We start from the raw sequence: 11,901 nt of genomic DNA, 5'->3' as shown, positions 1-11,901 counted from the left end.
AAATATTTTTAAAAAATCAATAAATACACAAAAATACAAAAAATATACTAAATTTTCATATATATATATATATATTTTGTATTTTTGATATTCAATAAATTTGTTAAATATTTTTTTTACAAATATTATATTGTTTAAGTGTATTTATACTACATATATCTAAAAATTAAAAAATTATTTAAAACATTAAATTTTTTTAATAAAAATAAAAAAAAATATGAAAAATAAAAAAATTTAAAAAATCTCAAACCAAAACAAGGTTTGTATTCTCGATAAAACACTTTCCAGGAAGGTGCTTTTGGGATAGTAATTGTGGTGAGGTTGGGTCCACGGGACAGACGTAAGCATGAGGAAGAATTAGATTGATTTGTCAGGAGAGAGAAAGAGATAGGAGTTTACAACATCTTTCTAAGAAGTTTCCTTGATTGTTCGTTTCTCTTTTTCATAAATGTTTATCCTCTTCTTCCTAGTACTCTGTCAATGGACCCTTCTTTGCAATAATTATTATATTGGCATCCCAAACAGAGAGTTAAGGCGGGTTTTATTTGCCTCACCCTTGTGCAGTTTCCTTTTGCAAGTTGAATGTTGGACCATGCCTCCTCCATCGGGTATTGGAGCTTAGGGTTAGTTTTTTTTTTTTTCTTCATTTTTTTAACGAGGAAAAAGATATTCTGTGAAGACATTATAGCATTGGTGGGTTCTGGTTTCAGAGTAACCAATTGCCAACTAAATTTAATCCAATCCATAGAAAGAGATCCAGAGAAGCACTCAATGGATCTCATCCACGCGTCATAGAAATGATCAATTATCGATCGGAGTACAGTGGAAAGTCTTCGCAGAGAGAGCGCACCCCTCATAATTCAATCTTGACTCACTCATGTGAAACATAATGCATTGTCTACGTGGCCACCACCCCTGGTCACTGACACCATATGATGATCTGGACTTGCCACATAGTCACCATGTGTGTGTCCTGGACTCATCACGTCATTGTTACCAAACTTTCCAAAACAAATATCAGATATTGATGCGAGCTCTGTGATGGGTTCACAGAAGCCTAACATCAACCCTTTAGTTGGAGGGGAGAGGAGCCTACTCCGATAGGACACCAAGGATCCTCTAGAGTGAAATTTTCCTAAAGTTTCCTAGAGTGCTATATTGTGTGGTTGAGATTTATTGGCAAGTCACATCAGAAAAATTGATGTGACTTGCCAGTAAATCTCAACCATACACTGTAACACTTTAGGAAACTTTAGGAAAAAATCACTCTAGAGGATCCTGGCTCCCGATAGGATAGGAAATGCGTCTGAACTCATCACTTCATTGTCACCAAACTTACCAAAACAAATATTGGATATCAATGTGGGCTCCGTGGTGGGCTAACGAAAGTCCTCCAGTTGGACTGGAGAGGAGCGTACTCTAATAGGAAATGCATCTGAACTCATCACTTCATTGTTACCAAACTTTCCAAAACAAATATTGGATTTCAATATGGGCTCCGTGGTGGGCTAACGGAAGTCCTTCAGTTGGAGTGGAGAGGAGCTTATTCCAATAGAAAATGTGTTCATGCAAAGTGGACCAACAAATGCCACATGTGTGTGCATGTAGATGGTGAAAGCGTACACTCTAGCACCTTTTCCACATTTCTTTATTTAAAGGAATATTGCATGTGAGTGTTTATTAATTCATCTCTTTTCTCTCATTTTTTCGATGTGAGACAAACCACAAAACTAAAAAAACTTTCTAAGGAATAGGGAAGGTTTTGAAAAAACAATAAAAAGTAAATCCATTTTATTTAAAAAAATCCCTAACAGTATTGATGAAGATTTGAATATTTTCCTTTTTGGCTGGTTTCACTACTAATTAAAGGGTCTTTTGAGTTGATTTTTTTGAGTCGACAGATTTTTGTCGTCGCAAAAGCTAGTCTTTTTGCGATAGCACAGAGTTACCGACGCAAATACCAAACTTTAGTGTTGGCACCGTTGGCCGACACAAAAAAATTAATATTTTATAGTATTACTTGAGTCGGTTGAATTTACTGATGCAAAAGATAGACATTTTCTGTCGGCAAACTCATGCTGACGCAAAACACTAGACATTTTTGTGTCAGCAACTGATGTTGTGGCAACAAAAATATTTTTATACTCAAGATATATATATTTACTTGATTATATTTAATAAATATATTTGTTTATGCATATACATTTATATTAATATTGAGTGTATATACTATAAATAATATATATCTCATTTAAAATTAGAAAGAGGTATTGTGATGTAGTGGGCTAAGTGTGCTATATTAGGTTTAAGCTGCTTCAGCATGAGGTGGGTTCCAATCTTGGGAGTCTCAACGAGGAAATTATGGGTTAGATTTTTTAAAACATTTAATCACTTTTTGCGTCGACAACTTACCGTGTCAAAAAATTGAAACTTTTTACGTCGGCAACTTGCTGACTCAAAAACCTTTGCAACCCCACTAGTTTTTTCCCTCGAGTTGCCGTTGCAGCGCCGTCGCAAAAATGTTTTGCGTCAGCAAATATGCTATTTGTGACGGCACGCTGCCAACTAAAAAACCCTCTTTTTAGTAGTGTTTATAGGTTTAAGGAGTAATCTTTGAATCTTGAGTTTAGTTTCTTAAGGTGGGTCCAAAAAGTCTTGCGTAGAATGAATTCTAAATTATAAAAAATAAAAAAAGAATAAACTCTATGAAAATTCAGTTAGGCTTTTTTTGTCATGCCTGATTGGAATTGGGTGAAAATGGAATGATAATGGAAAATAAATGCAATGCTTATTTGTAGCCGGTAGGAATGAAATGATCACTACCATGCCTTGTTGTCAAAATGAAATGAAATTTTAAACCAAACTAAAACTAGGGCGCTCAACCCAAAAATCTAAATTTGAATTTTGTTGTCTAGCAGTCCACCTGCGGAAATGGTATGTCCACGAGGACATGATTCTGCAAAATGAACAAACTGCCCAGCTATATATATTGTTCCCAAATCAAACCAAACCCTAACCAAACAGTGTCTCCCGTAGCTCTCTCTCTCTCTCTCTCTCTCTCTCTCTCTATGTATATATATATATATATATATCATGTTCATCTTCTTCATCTTTGATGTTGAGCTACCATAGCCGTCAACGATGTCGTCGTTTTCATCTCTTCAATCAAGGTGTCAGATTTTCGGCAGAGAAGATGGAGTTCCGATGATCGCTCCACCACTTACCCCCATGGCTTGACCACACTGTGTCTCTCTCTCTCTCCCTCCTTGCCTCAAATCATTCACTCCCTCCTCCGTCTCCACCAGCTTCGCCACCTCCCGCTATTGCGCAATCTAGGCCTCCACCGCTGTGGAGACGCTCAACAAGAGCGAAACAACACTAAAGTGCTACACTGAATTGAAGTACAGTAGCCCTAATCCCCTCCTTAACTCCATCCTCTCTCTTTCTCTCTCTCTATATATATATCAGTCCTTAGATCTTAGATTTTTTGGGGATTTCAGCAAGTCTGTTGGTGTATGTGTGGTTTATCTGTTCAAATTGTGTGTGTGTGGTTATTTATTTATTTATTTTTGTTATAATCTATTCATATCTAGCATGTGACTGGTTTTCTGTTTGAAAATGAAAGAAAGAGTCAATTGTATGATTTCATTCTATGAGATTTAGGTTTGCGATTATGGAGATCATTTGTTTTTATTTTATATTTTTTTTTAGCAAAATTTGGGTTGATGGTGTTAGCTTTTGATAAAACTCTCTCTAGAATGAATTATTATTTTGTATTGAATTTAACTTGTATTGATCTTGAATTTTTTCGCTTATTCTTCTTTTTGCCCATAGGCTTACATCTTTTTATATAGAGAAAGTTACACATAAGTTCAATGAACAACTTTACGACTAACTAGGTACATGAATATAATCTAGACAATGAACCTAATGTATAAAATACACGAATACAAAGAATACATGAACCCAATGTATCCAATGTATCTAATGTATGCAATGTAAATATGACATTAATTTTAACGCTCCCCCTTAATGCCATATTGTGTGACATCCAATATGTCTCTAAAAAAATTAAAACTTGTCCCTTGGTAGAGCTTTGGTGAAGATGTCCGTAACTTGATCTTCAGTCTTGCAATACTTGATTTGAATCTCATCATCTTCCACAACTTCTCTAATGAAATGATATTTGATAGTAATGTGTTTGGTACGAGAATGATAGACGAGATTCTTTGTCATAGCAATAGTAGACTTGTTATCACACATAATTGGAGTAGCTTCACCTGGCTTCTCATCAAAATTATCCAAAATTCTTCTTAGCCAAATTACTTGTGTAGTTGCCAATGATGCTAAAATATATTTGGCTTCAACGGATAATTGTGCCACAGTTTGTTGTTTCTTGGATGACCATGAAATTACGCCCGATCCAAGAGAAAATGCATACCTAGAAGTGCTTCTCATATCATCAACACATCTGGCCCAATCACTTTCACAAAATCCAAGTAACTTTGTATCAACAAATTTCTCATAAAAAATTCCATAATTAAGTGTACCTTGAATGTATCTCAACACTCTTTTTGCAAACCCAAAATGAATTTGGTTTGGACTGTGCATAAACAGAGAAAATAAACTTGTAGCATACGTGATGTCCGGTCTTGTAACAGTCAAGTACAACAAACTTCCAACCAAACTTCTATAACAAGATGCTTCAACTTCTTTACTTCCATCTTTCTTTGACAACTTTTCATTCACAATCAATGGAGTAGCAACTGATTTGCAATTCTTCATTTTGAATTTCTCAAGAAGTGTTTGAGCATACTTCTTTTGGGAAACAGAAAAACTACCATTGTTTTGGTAGATTTCAATGCCTAAAAAATGATGCAATAGCCCCACATCACTCATTTCATATTTCTTCAGCATTTTCCTTTTTAAAATCTTCAATCAATTTTTGATCACTAACGGTGAAAACCAAATCACCAACATAAAGTGAAATAATGAGAATACCGGTTGTACCTTGCCTCTTGATATACAAAGTTGGCTCACTTTTGCTTCTTTGAAAACAACAATTTTCGTTGAAGTAAGCATCAATTTCACTATACCATGCCCGGGGTGCTTGCTTTAGGCATATAAAGCCTCTTTAACCTGTACACTTTATCTTCTTTGCCTTTGACAACAAAGCCTTGAGGTTGATCAACATACACCTCTTTCTCTAATTTTCCATTCAAAAATGTTGATTTTACATCAAGTTGGAGCAAGAACCAACCCTTTTGAGCCACCAAAGCAATGATAGCTCTAATTGTATCAAGTCGAGCCACAGGAGCAAAAGTTTCTTGGAAATCAATTCTGAGTTGTTGGAAATACCTTTTCGCCACAAGTCTTGCTTTGTTCTTTTGATCCAAACTGAAGAGTCTATAGCCTTTGGATTTCAAGCTATAACCCACAAAGATGCATTTCTTACTATTTTCATCAAGCTTGTGCCTCACTTCTTTTGGAACATGAGCATAACAAATGCAACCAAACACCATCAAGTGATTCACTGATGGTTTCCTTCCACTCCAAGCTTCAAATGGAGTTTTGTCTTTAAGAGCTTTTGAAGGCCATCTATTCATCAAGTAAACTGTTGAATACACGGCCTCACCCCAAAAAGTTTTGGGTAGCCCCTTCTTATGTAGTATAGACTTGGACATCTCCTCTATGGTTCTATTCTTCCTTTTCGCCATACCATTTTGTTGTGGAGTGTACCCAATGGTCAATTGCCTTTCCATACCAATATCTTCACAAAATTTCATAAACTCATTTGAGTTGTATTCTCCGCCTCTATCACTTCTCAATACTTTCATCAAACAACCATTTTGTCTTTCAGCAAGATTTTGAAATTTCTTAAAGATAGAGAAAACTTTACTATTTTGTCTCATGAAATACACCCAAGTCATTCTAGTAAAATCATCAACAAAAATAACGAAGTACTTGTTACCTCTATGAGTTGATGTATCCTTTGGTCCGTACACATCGGTATGGACAAGCTCTAATGGTGCTTTAGCTCTCTTTGTTTTCTCGTTTGGAAATGACTCCTGGTGATGCTTTCTAAGTGCACAACCTTCACAAATATGTTGCACTTCATGAATGGTCGACAACCCAAAAACCATATTCTTTTGTTATAGATGCTTCAAGCTTTGAAAATTCAAGTGCCCAAATCTTCTATGCCAAAGCAATGAATTATCAATCACATCCATTTTCAAAGCCGCATTTTTGCTATACCGAAAAATGAGAGGAAAACTTCTATTCTTCTCCATCTTGATTTTTGCTACAACTTTGTTTCTCCCCCCTTTATCAAAAATTTTGCAAAAATCTTCTTCAAAGTGAACAAGGTATCCATGCTCCATAAGTTGTCTAACATTTAGCAAATTTTGCTCCAAATCTGGAACTAGGAGAACATCGGAAATGAATCTTGTACCCATCTTGGTTTCTATAGCAATAGTACCTTTTCCTTTTGTTTGGACTAAGACACCATTCCTCATTTTTACTTCAGAATTTGAGGAAGTATCCATTTTCACAAAAATGCTCTCATCTCCTATCATGTGATTGCTACATTTGTTATCAAGAAACCATACATCCTTGTTTTGATCTGATGCCTTGTCACCAATATAGAACATGTGCCCTTCACTTTCTTGCTCCTCGGGAAAATTAGTTTGTTGAGTGCTCTTGACTTGGCAATCCTTCTTGATATGTCCAAATTTGTTACAACTGTAACATTTAGGCTTTCTTCGAAACTAACAATCTTTATCAACATGATTGTTTCGGTTACAAATTCTACACTTTTGTTGAGTAGACTCTTTATTTTCCTTTCTTTGAAAAATAGACCTTCCTCTTCCTCTTGCATTTGTTGTTCTTCTGTTTGCATTTCTTCCTCTTCCTCTTCCTCTTCCTTGGGTATTAGAAGTACTAACATTGAGCTTGGATTGAAAGGCACTTTCAATTGACTTTTCAGATTGCCTACTCGACCTTTGTTCAAATGTTTTAATTGAACCCATCAACTCTTCAATACTCAAATCAGTAAGATCTTTAGTTTCTTCAATGACATCAATAATATGATTGTATTTCTCCTGCAAACTTATCAAAATTTTCTCAATAACTCTTTGATTAAAAATATTATCCCCATAAATTTTTATTTGGTTCACAAGTTGCATAACTCTAGAAAAATAATCCTTCAACAATTTCATATCCTTCATCTTTATATTTTCAAAATCTCTTTTTAATGATTGAAGTTTGATGGTTCTTACCTTCAAGTTTCCTCTATACTCTTTTTGAAGAATATCGCATGCCTCCTTTGCTTTTGTAGCATCGATAATTCTTGAAAAGATTGCTTCTGAAACTCCTTGTTAAATCAAAGAGAGAGCCTTTGAATTTTTCTTTCTTTGCTCTTTCAACTAGTTCTTTTAGGGATTTGTCAAAGCTCTTTCATCTTCAGGTTCCTCGAACTCATTCTCAACAATATCCCAAATATTTGTATAGATAAAAATAGTTCTCATTTTCATATACCAAAAATCAAAATTTTCATCATTAAAGATAGGAGTAGATATATTTTGGTTGTTGGAATTCGCCATGGATGTCTGATCGAGGTCGAATTGTACACCATTGAGGCCGGTAATTAGGATCCTTTAACCTTACTTGTCAGTCAAATTGTATATTTTATGTCTGTTTAATGCCAATAAGGTTGGATGTGGTTAAAGCACAAAATGAGCAAAAACATAACGTTTTAACCAGAAAAATGCTTCCCTGACGTGCGACTAATCCATTCCAGCCAAACAAGGCCCAAGAAAATCGTACGTGCGGAGGCCCATTCCCGTATGTGCGAAACCCTCATCGCACGTGCGGTGGCATTTCCCACACGTGCAGTCGTACCTCGGGAAATGTACCCAATGTTTTAAACCTGTTTTAGAAAAACTGAAGATATAAAAAGAAGAAAAAAAGGGCTGGATTAGGGTTCTGAAATTTGCCAAAGGATAGGAGGGGCTAGGGTTTGAAGAGAAGGGTTTCAAGCTTTAAGAATATCTCTCGTGGTGATTTTCTCTTCCTCTACCTCTTCCTACTCCTCTATGAGTGGCGGGTTCTTCTATTCCTAGGGTTTTGATGAAACCCTAGCCAAAGAAATAGGATTTTCTTTTTGATTTTTGATTATGTAATGGTTTGAACAAGTTGTATGATATTCAAGAAGTTTTTAAATATATTTTTTATTATTTCTTTAAGTATTTTTTTTATTATTTATTTATGTATTTATTTTTTTCTGTGATTGTTGAATGCTTTATATGCAACGGTTTTCTTTGCTTTCAAATTCAAAGTATGAGACGAGTCATACTACAAGAGACGAGTCGTATTGCTACACTAGTTTAGAGCGAATGACTCGTGCTACTTGAGATGGTTTGTGCCTATACATTGAATGTGATAATTATCTTGATCAATGTTTCAAACTTGTAGTTGCGAAGTATTATTTGGTTCGAACCGGACATAATTGATCGAAACCTTATTTATGTAACTAGTGGTGAATTCATTACCCTAGGTTTTTCTAAAAAATCAATAATCCCGTTATTTCACTTTTAATTGCTAGATTAAGTTCTTAGTTTATTTTAGTTATTATTAGTTTATGAATATCATTATTTTTTTAATCAAAATTAAATTAAAAATTTAACAATTAAATTACTTGAATTTCACATTTATCTCTACGGATTGATATATGGACTTACCATATTCTAAGGAATTTGGTACAGTTTAGTGTTTTTTTTTTTGTGTGTAAAATGACCCATCAACGTCGGCTTGTTCTTCTTTAGGGCTTGTTTTTCCGTATCCGATCTCTATGCTCAGCTTGCTCTTAACCCAACCAAAGCTTTGATACCACTTCTGTTAGCTTTTGATAAAACTCTGTCTAGAGTAAACTGTTATTTTGTATTGAATTTAACTTGCATTGATCTTGAATTTTTTCTTTTATTCTTCTCTTTGCCTATAGGCTTACATCCTTTTATGTAGGGAATGTTACACATAAGTTCAATGAACAACCTTACAACTAACTAGGTACATGAATATAATCTAGACAATGGGCTTAATAAATATAAAACACATGAATATAAAAATACATGAATACAAAGAATACATGAACCCAATGTATCCAGTGTATTTAATGTATGCAATGTAAATATGGCATTAATTTTAACAAATGATTGAAACATATATATATTTTTTAATTTTTTCTTTGTTTTGTTGTTGTTGTTGATGATTGCAATAGATATTTTTTTTTGACACAAATAGATTGTTTTCAAACAAATAGTGAATAATTTTTAGAGTGGAAGATTTGTTTTGGTTTGGTTTCAACAGATCAGACCTTTTTCATTTCTTTGTTATTGTTGTTGCTGTTGATGTTGATGAGGTTTCAATCGATCTTTTTTCTTTCTTTATTATTGTTAGTGTTGTTGTTGATGATGTTGATTATTGCAACAGATAAACAATAAAGTTAATTATGACACAGATAGACAAAAAAAAAATAAGCCAAAAATTTCAACACATAGACAAAAAAAATAAACATATAGGAAAAAAGTTTGAACAGATAGATAAATTTTAAACAGATAGAAAAAAAATTGGATATAAATTTGAATAGATAGTCAATGAAAAATCAACAGATAAATTATGGGGTAAAATTGAAAACAAAATATCTTCTAAAACTAATAAAAAGATTTTTCACCAAACTATTTTACAAATGATGAACCTCTCAGCAATAAAAAATATTCATTGAAGTTAATGCCTTAGATACTCTGTAATTTAGATTTATCACTAATTTTCTGATTAAACTATGTCTAACCGTTTATAATTTATTTAAATCTATATAAATATTATTATATAAATGTAAAATATGTATTAATTATATTATGATATATACATATATATTAATTGATTATACTAAAATATATTCCATCAGTTATGACAATAGCAGTCCTTATAGGAATCAATTATGTTTTATGCACTAGTTTTCTTGGAAGCATGAAGGGGTAGCAAAATATTCTATTTTGACTAGGGTACCGACACTCCCTTACCCATAACCCCCAACTCCAATAAAGATGAGATTCGGTCTTCAGTCTCTAATATTAGTAAGAGATTTTACCAGTTTAGCTTGTTGACACGTGAGGCTATGTTTGGCATTCTCTTTTTGGATTAAAATAGTCACAAAAAATAAAATAGATTTTTTAACTTAATAAGGCAAAATATCACATTCAAACCATAATTATTTCATTTTTTTTTCTCACAAAAATCAAAAAATTTATCTCAAACGAAATTTTTTAACTCAGGTTAAAACAGTCAAAAATCTAAAAAGTCAATCCACATTCTAAACGAAAGCTCTACATATTCAATTACATATATCGATGCATATGCTCATCAACTTTATGAATACATTTTTTGAGGGGGGGGGGGGCGCTTTTCAAAATTGTGATTATCATTTTTTTAGGTGGATGATCACTTTCAATTACTCTCATTTTTCATCATATTTTTTCACTATAATCAAGTGAATATTTGTTGAGCTCCTTCAACAAAGAGCATGTACTTGGCATTAGAGCTATTTCTAATGAAATTGTAGTTACCATTTAGATCCCAACTGTGAATTTTTTTTTAGAAGAAATGTTAATGATTGATTGTACTATCTTTTCAATAAATGCTATCAATTGATATGAACACAACCAAATTAAGATATAAGATTGCCAATGACGACAGGCTTTATTTAAAACAAATTCAATTTCAAATCCAATGCAAACTCTAAATTGAAAAAGGGAATTGTTTGTGTAAGATGGAACATGTTTAATCATCAAAAAAATATTTGCATAAAATCAATATTGTTAGAAATTGGGCGTCCATGTGACATGATCCTTTTCTGAACCTTTTGAATCTTATCTAAATAAGTTTGAATTTGAACTTAAAACCTATTTGGATAACCACTCAGGATATCTATATCTATCATATCAACTGATATGGATAGATTTATTATTATCCAATATATTTGATATAATATGGGATATGGGTGATTAAGAGAAAAAGAACGTATGTCGTATGTTTTTCCCATATACTGACTCTCTCTCAAAATACAACGATCAAGAGCCATTTTGCACTGTGACTTGTGTGGGTGATATTCATTCTGTAATATCACTCCATTGCTGGGTTGATTGATCAAGATTCAGGAAGCACGTGATTTACCCACGAGATCCTTCAATTCAGACTCTGTTGAAAAAGGTATGACCATAATTTTTCATCCGCTGAGTTTATACTTTGATTTACATTGGTATCAGAGCTTGAATGGGTATTTCCGTATTTTCTTTAATCATGTATATATTTTTATATATATATGTACACATTATATACATGAATGTTTATAAATGAGAAAAATGTCTACTCTCATTAGATTAAGAGCATAAATACCTATTTTTTATGTTCATTAAATGTGATTTTTGATGCCATAAATGTTTTTGTTGTGAAAAATGGAGTTCGGGAGTACCGAAATCGAACCAGAAAACACCCTGGAAGGCGGAGCGTGGGCCTCACGCGCCACCTGACGCCGTGGGAGGCTTCCACGCGCCTCTACGCGCTGCCACGCCCTTGCACGCGCCTCCACGCGCCAGACGCGATTCAGACGCGCTTCCACGCGTCGTCACGCGCGCATCAGCGATGCTTTCCACGCATCGTTCGCTGAGCCGCGTGTGAGCCGCTCGCTGATCCACGTGTGAGCTGCTCGCTGAGCTGCTTCTGAGCCGCTCGCTGAGCTGCTTGTGAGCCGCTCGCTGAGCCGCTGCTGAGCCGCATGCTGAGCCATCTCTGAGCCGCTCGTTGAGTTGCGCCGTTTTTCCTCTGCCGGCTTGGCTGCTGATGTTAAGG

The 11,901-nt window shown here is 34.3% G+C and overlaps 1 protein-coding gene across 1 annotated transcript; it reads right to left on the bottom strand.

The window, feature by feature from the left end:
• Positions 1-6,152: 6,152 nt before the first annotated feature.
• On the bottom strand, positions 6,153-7,226 carry LOC145791707 (uncharacterized). The gene is made up of 3 exons (XM_082872126.1): positions 7,188-7,226; positions 6,859-7,100; positions 6,153-6,741 (listed from the first exon to the last, which is right to left on the bottom strand). The coding sequence occupies exons 1-3, from the start codon at positions 7,224-7,226 to the stop codon at positions 6,153-6,155; spliced, it is 870 nt and encodes a 289-aa protein (XP_082728252.1).
• Between the last annotated feature and the right edge of the window lie 4,675 nt (positions 7,227-11,901).

The sequence above is a fragment of the Camellia sinensis genome, chromosome 5, assembly GCF_055761805.1.
Source record: "Camellia sinensis isolate YWXY chromosome 5, ASM5576180v1, whole genome shotgun sequence".
In the NCBI taxonomy this organism is placed as follows: domain Eukaryota; kingdom Viridiplantae; phylum Streptophyta; class Magnoliopsida; order Ericales; family Theaceae; genus Camellia; species Camellia sinensis.
Note: the sequence above shows the minus strand (reverse complement) of the source record. Positions and strands in the feature narration are given on the sequence as shown.